The 22,475-nt window shown below is 42.2% G+C and overlaps 1 protein-coding gene across 5 annotated transcripts in view; it reads right to left on the reverse strand.

Moving 5' to 3' along the window:
- The window catches only part of LOC136886505 (leucine zipper putative tumor suppressor 2 homolog), a 791,346-nt gene that overhangs the window by 63,612 nt on the left and 705,259 nt on the right, over nt 1-22,475 (reverse strand). For all 5 annotated transcript variants that reach the window (XM_068231046.1, XM_067159329.2, XM_067159335.2 and 2 more), the window contains one exon: nt 964-1,099. In XM_068231046.1, coding sequence (XP_068087147.1) covers nt 964-1,099 — 136 coding nt within the window. The remainder of the gene's footprint in view (nt 1-963; nt 1,100-22,475) is intronic.

Below are 22,475 nucleotides of genomic sequence, written 5' to 3' on the forward strand. Positions count from 1 at the left end.
AGACCTTGTCAACGATACAAAAACATATACAAAGGGAATTCTGAATGCAAGATCGATAGTTTATTACACTATCGATCTTGCATTCAGTGATCGAGTGTGACTGGGAGAACTTCGCCGAACCATCACGGCCAGTGACGTAGCCACAACGTCACTGTGGTTCAACAGCATACGCTGCGCTCATCGCCTGCCAGCCCGCCCACTGAGCGCCCGCGGGACGGAATGTCCGTCCATACGGGTATAACTACATCCGTATAAGTCTGTCTATAATTCCAGTTCTTTACTTGAATCAAATATATATATATAAACATAAAGATCCAGTAAAACTGTCCAGCAGAACACTCCCTCATCACCCCACCACCACCATCTTAAAATCATTACTTTAATTTTCTAGAAATGTACCTATTAATTCACTCACTCCTTTGTCTGGTTCAGTAGCCCACAATTCTCTTCGGTACTGTCCGTGATCTAGTCTAACAAAAGCCTTGATAGGTCAGTAGCGATACAGTCATTTGATTATCCTATTAATAATTATACTACACACCATCCACACAAAACGTACAGGACGACCCAGAAGGCCGTTATCATTGACGAGGCAATACTACCCAGAATATTGGAGGTAGAGAGGTTTTATTGACAACAACAACGAATGCATAAAGAGGCCAACAGATGGCGCTGGACAGTAGAACGTCAGCGATGCCACATAAGAACGGTATAAAAGAAGCTGCCGTGAGACAGGGCATCAGATTCGTCTGCAATCACAGAATCTTGACGTTGCCAGAAAAGGCCTGTGAAGCTTCATTTACTTTAGTTCGGTGTCAATAACAATCCATGTCATGCCAACCATGTGTGTCAATTATCACCTCTCTACCTCCAATATTCCGTGAAGTATTGCCTCGTCAATGTTAACGGACTTTTGGGTTACCCTGTATATCATAGTTACTATCAGAATATGTTGTAACTTACTGCCGTAGAGGGTGAGCTGAGATCCAGGGCGTGCTAGAATAGGGGTGGAGCCATATCGTTCTCCAGTGTTGCTGAACCGCGCTGCAGGAGCCATTGCCGTTGGCTTGCAGGCGATCGGCCGGATAACAGACTTCCCCTGAAAAAAACAAAACAAAATAATAATCTATATCTATATATCTAAGTGGATGTTGGTAGGCTATATTTGAGATTAATAGATTCAAAAACTACTAGACCGAATTCGCTGAAAATTTCACAACTTGTTCTTATTACTCCTGGGAGGGTTTATGAAATCCGATGGGTAGTTTTTTATAATGAGTAATTTTATGTAATTCTTTTAATTGCAACACCCCAAGAATAACTGCCGAGAGGATCCGTCGTGCTGACCACACGACACCTCGTGATCTGCAGACTAAGTTGAAACATTATGTAATGATGTTTGCCACGCAGATATGAAACCATCTTTTTCCTTAAGCTAAGTTTTATGAAACGACGTATCTGACCTAAGAAATAAAAGAATTATAATTAGAATGATCAAGAATATAAAGTGATATGATTAACTGCTTAACTTAACCAAATTTTTAACTACGATAATTTGCAATTATTCTATTGTTTTCTTTTAATGATGAAATGTAATGTGAAAAAAGAATATTAGTTCATTTCAGTAAGAAATTAATGTAACAAGTAACGAATATAACAATGATATGTCAATGATTGACCTCTTAAAATCAAATTAATTAATTTTGGATCTTCAATCTATTTATTTTACATTCTTCTATTATCCATCACATTTTGTCTATAAATCATAGCTATTAAGATATATTGAGATGTTATTCATAGCTTGCTGGAATACTATACAACTTAGAACTAAGATACAGCTTATTCTACTATTTCCGATTTTGAAGAAGCGATACGTTAGTTGGAGACTTCAACCAATAGTTATGATAAATCGACGAGATATTTGATTACGTATCGGCGTCTTCTTGAATTCACGTAAAAATATAACTACGATAATTACTCTGGGATAAGAGCTCGCTGGAGTTTTCTTATGCGCATGGCGCAGTATGTATGTATGTATGTATGTATGTGGGTTTGTACCATATCTCCTCCAAAACCACTGGAGCGATTTCAACCAAATTTGGTACACTTATGACGTATTATCAGAAGACAAACAGCGTGGGGGTAAGACAGCCCAAGCACCAAGCGGGTGGAGATATAAAAAATCGAAAATAGTATCGAATTCATACTTTTCGGAGTCACTGTAATGAATAGTGGCACTCCACACTTTTCTAAAGTCCAAGTTCAACCCCCTTTTGGGTACGGGAGGGGCGGGGGCGGCGAGGGAGAACTGAGATATAAAAATAATCGGAAAGCGTGTCGACATAGTTTTCGGGGTCACTGAGATGAATAGTAACACTCGGGATTTTTATTCCTTAGGGATGGGGGCCGAGGGGGTGAGATATAAAAATAATCGAAAATAGTGTTCAATCCACAGTTCTCGGGGTCGCTGAGATGAATAATGACACCTCGGGTTTTTTAAGTCCAAATTCAGCACCCTTTGGGGTGGGGGGCAAGGGGAGGGTGAGGTAAAGGAGTAATCGGAAATAGTGTCGAATCCAAAGTTCCGCTTCCTTCCCACTCCTAGTCCTTTCCTATCCCTATCCGTGTCGGTGCGAAATAAAGCAACTTGTAAAACAAAAGACGGCCATGGCGAAGCTCATCTCTTACACCTCGATATCATGGAATTCGTTACAGATGGGAAAGGAATCATGTTGAGTGGATTCCTCAGAATTGGCCTAGGGCACTGTTTACCGACGAATTTCGCATATGCTTGAACCCGGACAAAATTGCAGACAATGTCTTTTGAGGGAACCAGATAATACCACTCGTCTCACACACCGCCCGACGTGTGAACAAGGTGGAGGCTCACGATGTACCGGAATACCATCACAGGGGGTCACCATAAATCTTGCATGGTTGTTCAGGACACACCACCAAAGTTCACTGACGACATTCCCCAACCAGTAGTGGAACGTACCACATCATTTCAGAGAAAATGCCATCACCCGAATGGAAACGAACCTCACTGAGCATGTCTGAAATAATTGAAATGAGCTACAGTATTTTTAGACATCCTGATCGATCATGTACTCTGCAAAGCTTGCGCAGGATCGCGTAGTATGATTTGGACAAACTAGATCAAAAATGTCTTGATTAACTTCTAGAAGGTAAGCCAAGAAAAGTCAAGTATGTATTTGAGCAAACGGACGCGTTATCCAATATTAACGTACTCGAGATTGATGTCCGCCTCTGTGGTGTAGTGGTTAGCGTGACTAGCTGCCACCCTCCAAAATAAAGCAACTTGGTACGAGGGCTGGAACGGGGTTCACTCAGCCTCGGGAGGTGAACTGAGTAGACGGGGGTTCTATTCCCACCTAAGCCATCCTTGAAGTGGTTTTCCGTGGTTTCCCACTTCTCCTCCAGGCAAATGCCGGGATGGTACCTAACTTCAGGCACGGCCGCTTCCTTCCCTCTTCCTCGTCCATTCCTTCCAAACTTCCTCTTCCCCAGTTGTACCCCCGACCCAATTTCTCACGCTCCAGAACACTGCCCTTGAGTTGGTAGAGGTGTGATCCCTCGCTGAGTCCGAGGGAAAAACCAACCCTGGAGGGTAAACAGATTAAGAAAGAAGAAAGAAGATAAATATAATTGACATTCTCCGGGATGATTGTTCTATGACTACTGGTTTAGCAAGCCAATTTTATGGTTACTGTAGTGAACGCTATTGCTTGGTTCACCTACATCGCTTCGCAGGACTCATCGGAAATTCCAGGTAGGTATAATTTGCGGAGAAAGTTACAATGAATGAAAAACATCTGCTCGCCTTTGAACGCGAACATAAATCTCTTCCAGCCTGTTTCTGAGTAGTGAAGTATGGACACAAGCACAGCAGTGTGTGTAAAAACATGTTTATTCACATTACCAGATCGCAGAAACATTTCCGATGTGAAGGGTAACCTGGTACATTCCTTCGCATATTGCATTACAATAGAATGTATGCTACCTCTCATTAAATACATCCATACGACGTGACTTCTGTCAGTCGGAGAAGATAATCAGACAAATGCCCCTGGAATTAAATTACAAGTGCCATGATGTGATTGTGCCTCATATGGCTTTGTTCATTCTGTTACAAATTTTTTGTCCGTGTTGTAGTTCTCTCTTTGTAGATCAATGGTATAGTGTCAGTGTGCGTATCCCAAGACCACGGGTTCAAACCTGACAGATATTCGGAAATTTGAAGACAGAAAGGAGTCGATTTCGCACTACATATCGTACGATGTCTGCATGCAAAAGATCTCTGATGACACATTTTGATGTTTACCGACAAAAAGTAATTAAAACTCAGCCGTAGATCGTACAACAGGGATCCATTCCTCTACCACATCTGGTAGAAAACACGTAATAACGACATTGAATCGCAGGCAGCCTTAAAGACGTCAATACTTGCACTACTTTCACTGAGGCCAGACGATTATTATTATTATTGATGATTGATACTTGCTGTTTAAAGGGGCCTAACATCTAGGTCATAGGCCCCTAATGGTACGAAATGAGACAAAATGAAATGACAAATTAAAAACCCAAAATCCTCCACTGACCACAATTCAGAACGTGAGGACGAAGGATGAATGGATGGATATGAATTTTAAACGATCAGTGGAACCGACCCACAGTGCCTCACATGCACAGAAGCTGCTTCTATAGATCGATGATGCTTGTAGTCGAAAAGAGTCCAAAATCCAAGTCATCGGCCCCTCATAATGGTACTTATCGCTAGAAAAGTAGGACCATGGTATTTGTCATGTTGCGGTACTAATCACGAGTAGCGTAGACTCGCGGTATTCCACACATTATGGTACTACTCACAGGTAATGAAATTCGCACATGTATTACAGACCTACTGTGTTTCGCACATTGCGCCGCCATTGACAGGCAACGCAAACCTATGGTGTTCATCACCTAAGTGTACTAACCGCAGGGACTCGTACTATCCCGTGGTGTTCCTCATATAGTGGGTACTAATCATAGGCAAGCCCGAGCCATGGGTTCCGTCATCCCATGGTGTCGGCTCTTATAGTGCTACTAATCACAAACCTATTTGGTACCTAATATAGTGGTACCACGCACAAGTAAATTCGACCCATGGTGTTCCTCGAGTGGTGGTACTAATCACAAGGAGTTTCATGTTCTAATATAATCATCCCTTGGTCGCCCCTTTTAGTCGCCTCCTACGACAGGCAGGGGATACAGTGGGTGTATTCTTCGTCTGCGTCCCCCACCCACAGGGAGTTGTGTGTTTGGTCCGCGAGAGGTATTTTATTTCCCTCAAGTCCGCCGGCAAGCCGGTTAGGACCCCCCTATCCGCCACCTGGGACGCGCCACGTGGGAGTATCACCTCAACCCCTGCTACGCCAGCGTAGTAGGTTCGTGGATTATTATTATTATTATTATTATTATTATTATTATTATTATTATTATTATTATTATTATTATTACGGTCTACCTTGTGCTCTATGAACTGTATTGAATGTTACCAATAAAGGTAGCATGAGCTGTGGAGTTAACTGTGTGAATTAAGCCCATCTGCTAACCAACGTTATTGTGGTGTTTTACTTGTAGTTGTCACGTCACTTGGCTCCTACCGAAGTGACAGAGTTTCGAATCTCAATCAAATCTAGAAAACTGAACTTAGAGAATTAGCATTAGCTGATCCTGTAACGATTAATAGGAGGTCTAGCAGGGCAGTTCTCTTTATGTCCGAAAAGGATTTATTTCCAAGTTAGAACTCAATTTTCTACAACTCTACATAGTGCCTTAAGAAACCATGGGGAAACAGCCTCGAAGGGCCTTGACCTACCAAGCGACCACTGCTCAGCCCAAAGGCCTGTATATTACGTTGTTTCGTGTTGACGGTGCCACGAATCCTCTAGGCCGTTATTTTTGACTTTCTAGACCGGGGCCGCTATCTCACCGCCAGATAGCTCATCAATTGTAATCACGTAAGTTAAGTGGACCTCGAACCGGCCCTCAAATGCCTAATCTGGCCGGGAATCGAACCCTGGGCCACCAGGTAAGAGGCAGGCACGCTACCCCTATACCGCGGGGTCGGCACATAGTACCTTATTAATAGGAAATACAGAGGAACAGAATGTACCGGCATACCACATGAAATGTTCAATAGCATTGATACTTGCATGAACTTACCATTGCACTGAATCCAGGATGAGCTGTGTGTTTCCCATTATTAACGTACTATTTAGAGTTGTCGTTTCCGGACCCATGTCCATTATAACATATCGTCTTCTTCTACGAGAGAGGCGTGTGTCCTGAATGGTCCGATCCTTATTCCTACACCCTGTATACCGAGCTCGATAGCTGCAGTCGCTTAAGTGCTGCCAGTATCCAGTATTCGGAAGATAGTAGGTTCGAACCCCACTGTCGGCAGCCCTGAAAATGGTTTTCCGTGCTTGTCCATTTTCACACCAGGCAAATGCTGGGGACACGGCCGCTTCCTTCCCACTCCCAGCCCTTCCCTGTCCCATCGTCGCCATTAGACCTATTTGTGTCGGTGCGACGCAAAAAAAAAAAAACAACCCTGCATAGAGTAATAAATAATTTAAAGGATTGTTAGCAACTGAAAAAGACCTGGGCATTGTTGTGAAATGGACATCAGACAATGGTAAATGAAAATAAACGAAATGAAAAAGTCAGGTTGTGAGTTTTACGAAGAGGCAAAGTGCTCTCAGTTTTAATTACTTTGTTGATCAGGTGAAAGTACCTCACGGGAATCACTGTAAATACTTAGGTGTTAAGATAAGGAAAGGTCTTCTCGCTGATGATGATGATGCTTGTTGTTTAAATGGGCCTAACATCTAGGTAATCGGCCCTAGGAAAGGTCTTCATTAGGGTAATCACATTAACGAGGTTATATGTAAACACTTGGCTATGGTGTAATGATTGAGTAATGTAAAGCGTACATTTCAAAAATAAAAATGGTGTTTGTCTTAGAACAACATCTGCTTTAAGACGAGATATTGCTCTAAACTATTTCTTCGTAAAATTTAGTCAGTGTCTGGATTGGCTGATAGAGAATGCTATAGGTAATATAATATGGATTAGCAGTCACATCCGTTCCTGATAGGTCTTCAAGGATGGCCAACCAACATCAAAACGTTGACTGTACCGAGCTCAATAGCTGCAGAGATTTAAGTGCGGCCAGTATCCAGTATTCGGTAGATAGTGGGTTCAAACCCCACTGTTGGCAGCCCTGAAAACTTTTCCGTGGTTTCCCATTTTCATACCAGGCAAATGATGGGACTGTACCTTAATTAAGGCCACGGCCGCTTTGTCTCCACTCCTAGCCTCTTCCTGTCCCATCGTCGCCGTAAGAACTATCTGTGTTGGTGCGACGTACACCAACTTGTAAAAAAAATGCTAACTGTCCCCCTTTCATGCGTTCACCGTCCTAGCAGAATCGGTTAACTTGGACAGATAAGGAGATACGAAATAGAGACCCCAGGATGGTCATCTTTACAGGTCTTTTCGTCTTAGAGTAACGTCTCTGTCGTTCTTATGAATGTCTATAATATATATCTCTAATGGTCCAAAAAGTTTTTGCAAGTTCACAGGTCGAATAGAGAGAGTAAAGGAAATATAGCAAAATTAGTCAATCACTCTCCCACTTTACGCTGAGGACCAGGGACTCTGAACTTGGGAACGCGTGTTGCCATTCACGGGACCACTGTTCGAGTCGGACATTGCGACTACTTGCTGCATTTGTGGCAGCATGCTTAGTTTCCTCTGTATTATTTGGCCTCCCTTCGTCAATACTTGTTCTCTTCCGATCCAAATGGTATTGGGTTTTCGAGGTCAAGGAAGTCTTAATTTCACGACCTTCGTGGCCCTTTTCCTAATTTGTCGATATCTCCTTCATTAGGTAAGGCATTTTTATTTCCTCTTAATGGAGTTAATAGAGGAGGGTTGCTTAAGTTAGTTGTACTTTCCCTTATAATAATAATAATAATAATAATAATAATAATAATAATAATAATAATAATAATAATAATAATAATAATAATAATAAAATTCCCGGTCAGCTTGCGTGGAGGTCTAGCTCTGAACTGAGTAGGAGTTAGGCATAACTCTATGTAAGACACTGGGGTGGGGGCCCCTCAACCCCGACACGGTGCGTCCCAATGGCTGATAGGGAAAGTTCCTGTAGATATGCAGGACAGGTGCGAATAAGGCGTAGCCAAATAAGCACCCACGGATCAACTGAGGGAACAAGGAAAATGGTCAACGGCCTCGACGGCAGAAGAGGATTCATCCCGATGGCGGAGAGGGCGGAAGAACTGACTGAAATCCACTTCGCGTCAGACTTGCAGCAAGCGGCAAAGTGGTCACCGTATGTTCACCAGAGGTGCGGCTGGAAATGTATGTTCTGGAACTATCCACTCCAGTCCTATGAAACTGGACTACGGTCCAATACTTGGATAATCAAGTACCATGAGGCGTGGCAGAAAACAAATTTGTACCCCAAGTGGTAACCAATCCACTGCTGACATTAGCAGCACAACCAGACTATCGGATTCTGGGGAGTCTGGCTGGACACGCGAACAGAGGGAGTCGGAGACCTCTGGCCAACTTCGCCCAAACAGCAAAACATTTTTCGGAACACTGAACATAAATTCTCTCTTGCGGGCAGGGAAGTTGTACGAACTAGAGCAAACCCTAAATGATCAAATATAGAAATACTGGCACTCCAAGAAACGAGGCTGACTGACGAACACGCAATGGATTTCGGGAACTACAGACTCTTCAAAAGTAAAACAGACAAACAGATTCTCAAAAACACAACGCATTTAGGAGTTGCTTTTGCAGTCAAGAAGAGCATACTTAAGTCAGTAACAGGTGTGGAATGTGTAAACAATAGGCTAATGACAATCACCCTAAAGTGTGCAAACAAATCATATACACTGATCAATGCACATATGCCAATCAATGAAGACAATACAACAGATCGCGAGAAGGTAGACAAATCCTGGGAAATACTAGAAAAAACAGCATCAAAAATTCCTCAAAACCACGTCAAAATTCTGTTAGGAGATTTCAACGCTCAGCTAGGCAAGGAAAGGAAATACAGGAAAACAGTTGGAAAATTCCCAGCACATAAATGGACGAACCAAAATGGACGGAGATTAGTCGAATTCTGCAGGGCATTCAACCTTAAAGTCATGTCGACTCACTTCAGGAAGAAACCTTCTAAACAAATGACATGGAGATCACCCAACTCCCTCTTGGGCGAGTTTCAAATTGACCACGTGGCAATTTCATACCCAAATCACAGAGGAATTATGAATGTCCAAGTAAGGAAGGGTGCAAACATAGACTCAGACCACTATCTGACAAGAGCCAAACTACAGTTGATACCCCAAAGGTTCAGAAGGAAGCAAATAATTCCGAAATTTGATACTAGTCGTATCCAGCCATCTCTCACCGAAGAATTAGAGAAAAGGCAGTCCAACAATTGGCAGCAACTCAAGACCAAACTAATTGAAACAGCACAAACACTGATTCCTCTGCAGAAAAGAAAAAAAAACACCCTTGGTGGAACGCAGACTGAACAAGCCATCCAATCCCGGCAGAATGCATACAATAAGTGGCACAGCAAAAAGACCGATAAGAATCACAAAATGTTTTTGGCAGTCAGGAAAGAGGCAGCGAAATTAATCCGACAGACCAAAAGGAAATTTGAGAAAGATCAACTACTAGAAATTGAAAAGGACTTCGAAAAAAACCACACACGAAATTTCTACAAGAACTTCAAAACAAAGCTAACAGGATATCAGCCACAAAACCTTTGCTTTAAGAAAGTAAATGGGCAATTTGCACTGAACAATCAAGAAAACTGCACCGAACTTGCAAGGTATTTTGAAGAACTGCTTAACTGCTCAGAGCCAACACAAAGATTTCCACCGCAGGAACCTGACTTCACAAACCCAAATTCAGTACCACCGGATGAAGAAGAAATTACCAGACAGATAAAACGACTTAAAATTAATAAAGCTGCAGGTGAGGATGGGATCATAGCAGAAATTCTCAAATCAGCAGGCCCAAATACTATAAAAGAATTCACCGGTATCATCCAAGAGATTTGGGAAACAGAACAAATTCCAGAAGATTGGAAAAGTGCACTAATTCATCCTTTACATAAGAAAGGAGACAGAACAGACGTAAATAACTACAGAGGAATCTCATTGGTATCTGTTGCCTACAAAATTGTATCTCAGTGCCTTCTCGATAGAGCCCAACAGCAACTAGAACCAAGAATTGGAGAATATCAAGCAGGTTTCAGACCAGGCCGTTCATGTCCAGAGCAAATTTTGAACCTAAAGTTAATCCTAAGGCATCAGAGAATTTGTAGCAAAAATATAGTTTGTACTTTTGTTGATTTCAAAAAGGCCTATGATTCAGTTGATCGTCAATCACTGTTTCAGATATTAAAAGAACAGGGTCTAGACCGGAAAACACTTGCAATTGTAAAAGAGACATTGACAGACACAAAATATAAGGTTAAATTCATGGGGGAAATCTCAGACCCTTTTCCGATCAAAACAGGAGTAAGACAGTGAGATGGGCTCTCTCCACTACTCTTCAACTGCGTCCTTGAAAAGGTAATACAGGAATGGCACAAACAGAAGTCTGTCCTCAAGATTGACCAACCAATCACTCTTGGTAGGGGCAAATTAGCAGTAGACTACCTGGCATTTGCGGACGATCTGGCAATCTTAACTCGTGACGTTTCAACAGCCATAAACCAGATCGAACTCCTGAAAGAAACAGCGGAAAAAGTCGGCCTCCAAATATCGTTTCAAAAAAACTGAATACATGACCTGCAGCAAAGAAGCCCCTAAATTCATGGAGACAAAATATGGCAAAATAAATCGGGTCCAGCAATTCAAATATCTCAGTGAAATAATTCAGGAGAATGGAATAGGAACAAAAGCCAACGAAGTTAGATGCCAAAAAATGGAAACTGCATATAGACTCACCCAAAATATCTATAACAAAAAGTGTCTCTTCAAGCATGCAAAACTAAGACACTATAATACAGTAATAAAACCAGAATGCCTCTATGGATCAGAGACACTAATTTTGAACAGGAAAACTGATCTAGAAAATATTCAGAAAAAGGAACGCAAGATCATTAGAAAAATTTTAGGCCCAAAACTCGTAGATGAACAGTACCGCCTTAGAGGGAAACAGGAAATCAAACATTTTTTTTTCACAGCGACATCAGAAAACGCAGATTAAGATTCTTTGGACATATAAAAAGGATGAACCCAGATAGACTTACCAAGCAAATAGTTGAATTTTATGAAAACCGAAGTAAAGCCAAAACGGACACAATAAAATGGATTGGCGAAATTAAAACAGATCTCAAACTGGCAGGAATTACACCTGAAGACATCCAAAGCCGGGTTATCTTCAGAGCCAAAGTTCATAAGTGGCAAGTTGACCAAGAGGAGGAACCAAGGAAGAAGACTGGAACAACATGGTCTCAAGAGAGAAAAGAAGCACACAGCAAACGAATGAAGGAAGTGTGGGCACAAAGAAAGGCAAATGCCTGTCTCTAAGTACTTTGCGTAGTCCTAATGGGCTCATTCGCAAATAATAATAATAAAATTTATAAATACATATTTAAAAAATATATATATAAAATGAAATGACGTCTGTCTGCCGTCCTACACGACATCACGTCTAAATCACTGGGCGGAATTTCAAGAAATTTTGCACAAACATATTCGAAAGGTTATGTCACATGACTAGGAATTATATCAAAATGTAGACCTAAGATATATATTATTTGAAAAAAAGTCGCATATTAGCTTATTCCCAGATCAGGTACCATGGTTACGTGAGCATAGAAATGACTTAAGTTCTTTGATATGAAGGCGGTATTGATATATTGATAGTCCGTGTTCTGCCGAGCGTGGTGAAAGAGCGTCGACCTGCGTAGAGGTTTACCACACTAAAAATACTCCTTAGTAAATTATGTTTCTAACTGACCGCAGATTTCTAACAAGGCAACTTCAAGAGCGATAGAAACTCCAAAGCTACTCAAAATACTGGGCGAAATAAAATTTACATTTACGACATCCGTTATTTGTTTTGTTTACCGTTTTAAAAGGGAACAGGAATTTGGAATTCGAAACGTAATCCATCAAAATTTGGGTTAATTTATAAAAATAATGATACCTAGTAGGCCTACACACCAGCAGAATTTAAAATAAGTCCGCTTTAAAAAAGTCACAGAGAACATTACATAAAAATGGTATAGATTTACACTTAGTTTTTATACACGCATATAAGCACACTAGCGGTTGCTGAACAATTGGACGGAACTTTCCTTACATAGATTCGTTTTCAGGCCGACTTTGCTGTGCGGAAGTAAAAACTGGCTGGGATAAAGATAGTTTATTCATAAGTTAGAAGTAACTGACATGAAAGTGATTGCTGGTACAAAAAGGTGGGAATAATGGCAGTGGGTAATCGAAATGAGGAGATAAAAGCTAAGTAGAAATAAACTTTTATGGATGAAGTTGTACGTATCAGCTGGTTTCGATGGCGAGGTCAAGTGAAGTTTTATTTTATTTCGTGTGGCTATGTCTAGCCGAGTGCAGCCCTTGTAAGGCAGACCCTCCGATGAGGGTGGGCGGCATCTGCCATGGGTAGGTAACTGCGTTTTATTGTGGTGGAGGATAGTGTTATGTGTGGTGTGTGAGTTGCAGGGATGTTGAGGACAGCACAAACACCCAGCCCCCGGGCCACTGGAATTAACCAATAGAGGTTAAAATCCCCGACCCGGCCGCGAATCGAACCCTGGACCCTCTGAACCGAAGGCCAGTACGCTGACCATTCAGCCAACGAGTCGGACGTCAAGTGAAGTGAATGGAGTACAACAGTTTACTGAGGAAAATAATGGACTGAAGGGTAAGAGAAGTAGAGGAAGGCCAAGGTGACTCCCTCTTGTTTCTTGTTTAGTTTAATACTTTAATATTATAAAAATGTAGTTACTGTTTTCATAAATCTGCATTGTATTATAAGAAGACGCTGCATAAAGGGGCTTTTCAGTCTCAGTGGCATGTAAATCATGATCAATAAATTCAATTCAATTCAATTCATATTTTAATGGTTTAATTATAAGAGATATGAAACTAAACGAAGGGTACATTCTGCTATTCGTGCCATTATTAAAACATCGCGCAACAGTTTGAAATGAGATGATGCTTCTTCACTTTTCGCTCAATCACGCCTGAGCTTCTGAACCAATTGAGTTGAAATTCAGTTCTAATACAAGCCTATTCCAAGTTTTCTGTAACTAATCTTTTCTAAATTGTGGTTATTAATATATAATGTAGGTACTTACTGAACCTGCTCAGCATTTAACCGTAAATAACCAAATTAATAGGTACAGTCGAACCTCGATACCTCGAACCTCGATATCTCGAACCTCGATATCTCGAACCTCCCATTACTCGAATTTTCAGTATCTCGAAGTAGCTTCAATTTCCCGGCCGTTTGTCCCACTCTTCACGTGAATTTATTTTTCTATTACTCGAAATTCGGTTACACGAATTTCTCGATTTCTCGAAGCCTCCCTTGAAACAAAAAATACTCTGTAACTCGTATTGTGTGCAGCATTAATCGTGCAATACGGCATTTGTGGTTTGTTGGGAACAGTTAACAAGTTAAGAAAGGTTCACAGTGATGCTGGAAGCTAGTATGACGGGAATCGAAAAACAAACTTCTAGTGATCGGAAAATCGGCGAAGCCTCCTGTTTCTCGAGTGTGAATTAATTACCGTACGAAAGCAACCCCCGAAGTCGCGGATGACAAGCTCCATTTACGAATCTCGGCTGCGAGGTATTGATGAGAAGTTTCAACGTGAAGGGAGAAAAGGTTAACACCGGGCGAGTTGGCCGTGCGGTTAGGAGCGCGCAGCTGTCAGCTCGCATCCGGGAGATAGTGGGTTCGAGCCCCACTGTCTGCAGCCCTGAAGATGGTTTTCCGTGGTTTCCCATTTTCACACCAGGCAAATGCTGGGACTGTATTTTAATTAAGGCCACGGCCGCTTCCTTCCCATTCCTAGGCCTTTCCTGCCCCATTGTCGCCATAAGATCTATCTGTGTCGGTACGACGTTAAGCAAATAGCAAGAAAAAAAAAGAAAAAAGAAAAAAAGGAAAGGTTAACAGAAGAGACTAAGGGATTTTTTCAAAGTTAACCAAGGCATGTTCCTTGTTTCACTACTGTATGTACTGTATCCTGTCTTCCAAAAATTTACTGTAGTAAGAGTTATAGACTAATTAAAGTGATGCCATAAAATAGAGTTTGTTTGTATATTTTTAAATACTGTTAAAAATAATGTATTCAGTAACAGCCCGTAGATACATATGATTCAATTATGTACTATACATGCTCAGAAACGGTATACTCTATACCGGGCGAGTTGGCCGTGCGGTTAGGGGCGCGCAGCTGTGAGCTTGCATCCGGGAGATAGTGGGTTCGAACCCCTCTGTCGGCAGCCCTGAAGATGGTTTTCCGTGGTTTCCCATTTTCACACCAGGCTGTACCTTAATTAAGGCCACGGCCGCTTCCTTCCCATTCCTAGGCCTTTCCTATCCCATCGTCGCCATAAGACCTATCTGTGTCGGTGCGACGTAAAGCAAATAGAAAAAGAAAAAACCGTACCGGTATACTCTATATCTCGAAATTTCGATAACTCGAAATAAAAGTTAGCTCCCGAGGTGATTCGAGATATCGACTTTCCACTGTAAATGGTTAGTCTATCACTAAATAAAGACCAGCATGTGTTCTTAAAACTCACTTGTCAACAAAAAAAAAAGGGGGGGGGAGGCTATAACACGCTCCAGACAACCCGCCGGTCGAGCACTGTTCGACTGGGTATTTGATGTGTTCTTGGCAAGTCTTGCTAATTCAGATTGGACATCAAAGTGCTTAAGGTTGTCACTTAACAATTACCCGTCACTAAAGGGTACAAACAGAACTCTGCGACCTCGTCAACTATCGGCCCGTCAACGAAGTGTATGCTCCACTTGTAATAATAAGACATTTTGGAAAGGAGAGTAAGTAAGTTGGATGAAAACCAGCGAGGTTTCAGATCACAAAGGGGCTGTCAGAACCAGATTTTCTGTATGCATCAAGTAATTGAAAAATGCTACGAGAGAAATAGAGTATTATGTTTATTTAGTTCCAGAGAAGGTATTTGAAAACGTACCAAAGGTAAATATGCAAGCCGTACTGTGGAATTATGGGGTTAGGGACAGGTTATTACAGGTAATTAAAGGCAATCGGGCCGCAATGAGAATGGATGGTAGAACGAGTTCTAGGTTCAAGTTAGTTATGCAAGGCTATAATTTTTCACCTTTGTTGTTCAGAATAGATATGAATGGATCATTTACTGAAAGGTATAAAATGGCAAGGAGGGACACAGTTGGGTGAAAATTTAATAAGCAGTTTTTCTCATGCCGACGACTTGGTTTTACTGAGAAACTGCGCTGAAAACCTGAAATATAGTAACTTGGATCTTGAAAGAAGGTGCGGTGACAATGATACGAACATTACCACTTCCAAGACTAAGTTGATGTCTGTAGGGAAGAAACAGGTAGGAAATACGAACATGGGACATGTGAATCATTTCGAGTATGTAGGTTGTGTATTACCCAAGATGACAGTATGCAAAACGAAATTGATTCAAGGTGCCGCAAAGCTAATGCAGTGATCTCGTAGTTGCGATCAACGGTATTTTGTAGAAAAAAAGTTAGGTCCCGGAAACTACTAGCGTCTTTACACTGGTCAGTTTTCCGACCAACTTTACTGTACCTGAGTGAAAGCTGGGTGGCCTCCGAATATATTATTCGCAAGTAAGTAACGGACATGAAAGTAGCGATAATCATTGCTCGTACAAACAGAAGGGAACAATTTGCGTTACGTGCCGGATGCGACCCGGCCATTATCGTGCCAATAGCGACCGAGCGGATAAGCATCGTGCCGCATGCGACCCATCAATCACTTACAACTGATCTGCAAGCTCAGGGCCGCGCGCCTCTAATCGCATGGCCAACTCGCCCGGTGGGAAAAGACGTAAACGCGTCACCATGTTTCGTGTTGTAAAACGAGTTTCCTCCAGAAGTGTGATGTAAAGTAGGGGGCAGTAGCTGCTTAGAGGACTTATTGAAATGGCATTGCACTTCGTTTAGCTTACCTTATCTTGGGTGATGACACAACTTATCAAATGACAATTTGCTTGTGAACGCCGGTCGCATCCGGCACGGTTAAAGATTACGCGGTCGCTAGTGGCACGGGTCGCATGCGGCACGGTCGCATCTGACACGCCACCACAATTTGCAGAAGGGTATTCGAAATGAGCTAAGCTAGGAATGAACTCTATGCATTAAGCTGTACGTATAATCCGGCTTAGGTGCTGAGGTCATGCGACGAATGAAGGAGGATAGGTTACCAAAGATAATAATGCATATAAGCTTGCATTCGGGAGATAGTGGGTTCGATCCCCACTGTTGGCAGACCTGAAAGTTTTCCACGGTTTCCCATTTTCACACCTTAATTAAGGCCACGGTCGCTTTCTTCCCACACCTAGCCCTTTCCTATCCTATCGTCGCCATAAAACGTATCTGGGTCGGTGTGACGTATAGCAAACTGCAAAAAATACTGGAATATTGGACTCGGCGATGGGATGTAAGAGCAATAGAGGGATACCAAGGCGATGACGGTTAAACTGAGTTTCTAATGATTTAATGGTAAGAGGTATTTAACTATTATTTGTTTAAATTATTTACTTAATTGACCTTTGTTGGAACAACATTTGGTCATCCTCCATGTACAAGGAACCCTCACAGCACATATACAAAAATATAAATTGTCAGCGCGAAGTACATATAAGAAATGAAAACCAAATCGTCCACATTCTTCAAGTAAACACCACACTGAATCTCTCTTCCGGGAGGAGAGGGAGGGAACAAACAAAAGACTGGCAACAATGCGATGAGCACATGGTCAAATTCTTATATCCGCGGTTCTCAAAAAGTCCATCACAGCACTGAGAACTGAATTATTTTCACCTTGCAACACCAATGCAGCGCTCGTCGGGAACATAGTTCAGATAGAAAGCGGCTTCGAGAAGCATCACAAAGGCAACACTTAAACAAAATGTGGTTGAGATCCGCATCCTCCGCATAGGTATGGAACTAAACGACGACACAGAGGTAGCTGAAAATAGAGTATTGTGGAGACGTCACAGCCGGCCCCGTGGTGTAGGGGTAGCGTGCCTGCCTCTTACCCGGAGGCCCCGGGTTCGATTCCCGGCCAGGTCAGGGATTTTTACCTGGACCTGAGGGCTGGTACGAGGTCCACTCAGCCTACGTGATTAGAATTGAGGATCTATCTGACGGTGAGATAACAGCCCCGGTCTAGAAAGCCAAGAATAACGGCCAAGGGGATTCGTCGTGCTGACCACACAACACCTCGTAATCTGCAGGCCTTCGGGCTGAGCAACGGTCGCTTGGTAGGCCAAGGCCCTTCAAGGGCTGTAGTGTCATGGGGGTTTGGTTTGGTTTGGAGACGTCACAGGTGCTTGCAGACTGTACACTGAAAGGCATAACAGTCTATAGTGAAGATGTATGTATACATTGGGAAAAAACGTCAGTATTTATAATACAAATTTATTTGTAATCGGTGTCCGACTCATTGGCTGAATGGTCAGCGTTGAGGCCTTCGGTTCAGAGGGCCCCGCGTTCGATCCCCGGCCGGGTCGGGGATTTTAATCACGTCCGATTAATTCTTCTGGCTCAGGGACTAGGTATTTGTGTTTGTTCTAACGCTTTTATTTTCATATACAGACAACACACTACACTCCCAACCACCACAAAAACACGCAATGGTGATTACATACCTCCATATAGAATTGCGTCAGGAAGGGCATCCGTCCGTAAAACAGGACCAAATCTATGTGTGCAACACAGTTCGCACCCGCGACCCCATAGGTGTGGGAAAACGGTAAAAGAAGAAGAAGAATATTTACAATCGGTCTGGTCGAGTTCAGACAATTTCCTTGTCAGAAATATATGTATGAAGAGATTGGGCTTCATCTGCCATGCAGAAGATAATAAACTGTTTGAGTGTGTGTTTGTTGGAAGGACGACAGGCGTCGTGAGACGCCCCATAAGGAAATGTTATGTGTGTCCTTGTCCCGGGGTGCTGCTGCTCTTCTTAGGCACACCCCCAATTGAGGTGAGATTCATGTGCAATTTTAACCACACACCATACCTCCTACCATTCTTAAATCTCTAGCAGTACCGGGAATTGAACCAGGCCCTTCGAGGATGGTAGGGAATCGCACTTACCGGTACGCTATGGAGGCGGGTTATTTGTAGTGAATGAGGTTAAACATGACGAGCGTCCTAATACACCGAGGTCGAGATTCGAATCATACAGCTGATGTGCTTCTCATTCAAATGCGTTTTCCACTATCTGCCTTTGGTGTCGATATGAATGAACGGTATACATACCTAAGTAATATCCATGACAGTACACACTAGCTGTTGGTTATAACACCAGTCAGTTGCAAATATAATCAGCTGCATTTCTCCATAATGTTGCATGGCAGACAAGGCGAGTCTTCCCGACAGCCAATGAGTGCCGTGACACCTAAACCTGTTTCAAGGTAACCTTACACCAAATATTTGTTGTTATCGGGCGATCACGCGATGGAATATTGAGAAGGCAGGTCACTACAACAGCTCTCCCTTAACATTGGCCGAATAACTCAATGACTGCGCGATGAGGTAAGCTTTGTGTACTTGCTGTGAGCCAAACTTCGTCCAGGAGCTGATATTTTTACAATGTGTGAGTAGTTGTAATTAATAAGGTTACAGTTAGAAACGAAGAGGGTGTGGTCTGAAGGCAGAATTAGTCGAACTTCCGACTGGCGATAAAATGGGGAAGCATAGGAAGACATTTCAATGCTGCTGGTAGGTGGGATTCAAAACCTAAGTCGTTCTAAGCGAACAGTACACTTTCTTCAACATGTACTTTTGGGCAGCACAATATACTGACACACACAATTTATAAATATAAGGACACGATAAAAAAACGGTAAACATTTTCAAATGCTTTGATAGATTTAAAAAAATCTCAACTCGAGAGTAAAAAAATGAAATAGCTTATGGCTTTTAGTGCCGGGAGTGTCTGGGGACAAGTTCGGTTCGCCAAATGCAGGTCTTTTTATTTGACTCCCATAGGCAACCTGCGCGTCATGGTGATGATGAAATGCTGATGAAGACGACACACACACCCAGCCCCCGTGTCAGCGAAATTAACCAATTATGGTTTAAATTCCTGACCCTGCCGGGAATCAAACCCGTGACCCCTGTGACCTAAGGACAGCACGCTAACCATTTAGCCATGGAGCCGGACAACTCGAGAGTTAAATAACATGATCCGCTATGTATAGGCTTGATTGCCGAAAATGATCATATTTTCAGACGTTTCTCCTAAAAAGCAACTTTTGAGATAAGCTAACATGCCAAACTTATAACAATGAAATAATTCAATTATTGTTATAATAAGGCGGGTCTATAAATTGCTGTAAAAAGTTGTAGGATTTGAGAGAAATTTATTACAAATCTAATATTACTTGAGCATAGAAACACTCAGTTAAATTAAATACAAGCAGGAGATGGAAACAACACAAAAACGACTGTGTTAACATTGGTTAATATAAATATATCCACAGTGACCTGATATTCACCTTAGAAACATGTTTAGGACTGTATCATTTTTCAAGTTGGCTGTGCGGATCGGATCACGTAGCTGTGAGCTTTCATTCGGGAGATGGTCGGTTCGAACCCCACGGTCGGCACCCCTGAAGATAGTTCCCGTGGTTTCCCATTTTCACACCTTGCTGTACCTCAATGAAGGCCTCGGTCACTTCTTTCCCAGCCCTAGCATAAGATCTATCTGAGTCGGTCGATGTAAAACTATTAGCAAAAGAAGAAACTATTACTCGCTGTGGAATGGCAGACTGATTTTTACATTCAAGGGTGAGCGAGGCCTCGCGGTTTCTGAGACGTGTATGGCAAAGAAGGGCTGAGTCTGGCATCACTTCAACTTATATCAGACGCTTCCGTTCTTGCCTGACCTTCCTCGGCCGATCCTTATTCTTTCCTTACTCTGACAGTTTGTGAGGCTAAGAGAATCTTATTTTTTTCAGTTTCCAGTGTTCTTTCTTTTCCTAAACCGATACAGTCATTCTTCGAGGGATTGAGAATATTTCTCGTTCTCTTTTGCCATTTAAATAAACAATAACTACCATCAGAGAATCAATTTCTCTGAAGGGACAGGACAGAATAACAACGGAGTGACGGATCCCGTGTTGAGTGCTGACTAGACTTCACACCATCCATCACGACGAGCCGGTCTGCCGATCGTAGGAAATGGTACAAGGGTGGGCCCAGAATGGAGGCGGCAGTGCCGTTACCACGTACAGGTGGAACTGCCGCCGGATTATGGAATGAGTTCAAGGTCGTTTGTTGCCCACGGAACCGGGATTATCGGCACTAAAGAAAAAACAAGTTAGTGAACTCGACTCGTCGTGGTGCCTGGGCGAGTAGCTGCCGCTTCTCCATGTTTGGAGTTCTCAGGGTCCAGGAGACGAGTCTGAACCACAAACCCAGGAACTTATTTTCTATTCGGTCTCATGAATCTTTTCATTTATCACAGATCATCCATTAACCATGGTATTAAGAAATTACAGATTTTATAATTAGATGTTAATAATAATAATAATAATAATAATAATAATAATAATAATAATAATGAGGAAGTATACCAAGAGACCAGAACATGGAGGAATGAAGGTATCGGAAAAAAGCCATGAAAGGCGTAAAATGGAAGATTCACTAGGTCTCGCTTATGTAATATGTGGTTCGAAGCGAACAGAAGTTTATCAAGGAATATAAAATTGTAAAGAGGAAGGTGAGAAGAATTAAAACGTGACACTAACACAGACTTCTCACGGAAGGTTTACGACCATCATCAATCACTACGATCAACACGTGCAACGAAACCCTATTTAGACCCTGCCAAGGGATTCAAGACGAGATCGATCTTCCTGCCATTACGTCCAGATTCCAGTGAAAATTACAATCTACGTCCAGATTCCAGTGAAAATTACAATCAAAGTCGTCGGGACTGAAATCAGTGTCCGTTTTAATAATTAGTGGATCGTCGCCATAAGACTTATCTGTGTCGGTGCGACGTAAAACAAATATCAATGATAATAAATTATTAATGAACTGTACTCCTATTCCTCTATCAAAATTAAATCTGTCATGTTCCTTCTTCATCCTCATCAAACACTAATATATGACGCAGACTATTTAAACCATATGCTGGACTACAATTGTGATGAGAAGAAACTGCCGGATATTCTGTTCAACTATGTCCAGAACAATTCAGTCAATTCAGTGAGTGACCCGGCTAAATATCTCAGACAGTAGAGTGCTGGCCTTCTGAGCCCCGGGTTCGATTCTGGTTCTGAGTATAGTAGTACCGGTATTTGAAGATGCTCACAAACGCCAACCTTGTGTCGGTAGATTTACTGGCACGTGTAAGAACTTTTGCGAGGCAAATTCTGTCTCCTCGGCGTCTCTTTAACTCCAACAATATAATAATAGAACAGAACCTACTATATCTGTCTGTTGATATTTCTAGATGGTTCTAGTATTTCTTCACCTATCTCTTGGCGCAGGCCAGAGTCAACTGCAGCTTTCACCGAAGTTCCAGTCCCATTTATGGCTATTCCAGTATGGAAGCTGCTGAAGTAAGACTGGCACTGGGTGATGACATTCGGAGTACGACTAGTGCGTATAAGTGATGAAAAGTGTTGCTCATTAGGTCAGTCGTGCTGCAGGAACAATTTCTAGCCTAGTGAGGAAAGCAATGGCAAACTACCTCACTCCTCATCCTGTTTAGTAAGCCTCATTTTGCCGCCACCATCGGTTTTTGATGGTGCTTGTCGAGGACCCAACCAGCATTCGGGCTGATGACTTAACAGACGAAACGTCACTGGGATTCAAAAGCACAACAGCATAAACAGTACGCTACTCAAGCAAACGCATATTTTTACCCAGTGGAAATTTATTTTCCAGATATACTGTAAATTATAAGATAGGCCTACATGTGATAAAGAATAAATCACGTGAACTGACTCTGAAAGTAATACAAATGTTTGATACTTTTTTCAACATTTGACTAAGTCACACTGACACAGATAGATCTTACGGCGGCGACCGGACAAGAAAGGGCTAGGAGTGGAAATAAAGCGACCGTGGGCTGTTGTGAAAATGCGAAA

This window comes from Anabrus simplex, chromosome 1 (genome assembly GCF_040414725.1).
Source record: "Anabrus simplex isolate iqAnaSimp1 chromosome 1, ASM4041472v1, whole genome shotgun sequence".
Classification (NCBI taxonomy): Eukaryota; Metazoa; Arthropoda; class Insecta; order Orthoptera; family Tettigoniidae; genus Anabrus; species Anabrus simplex.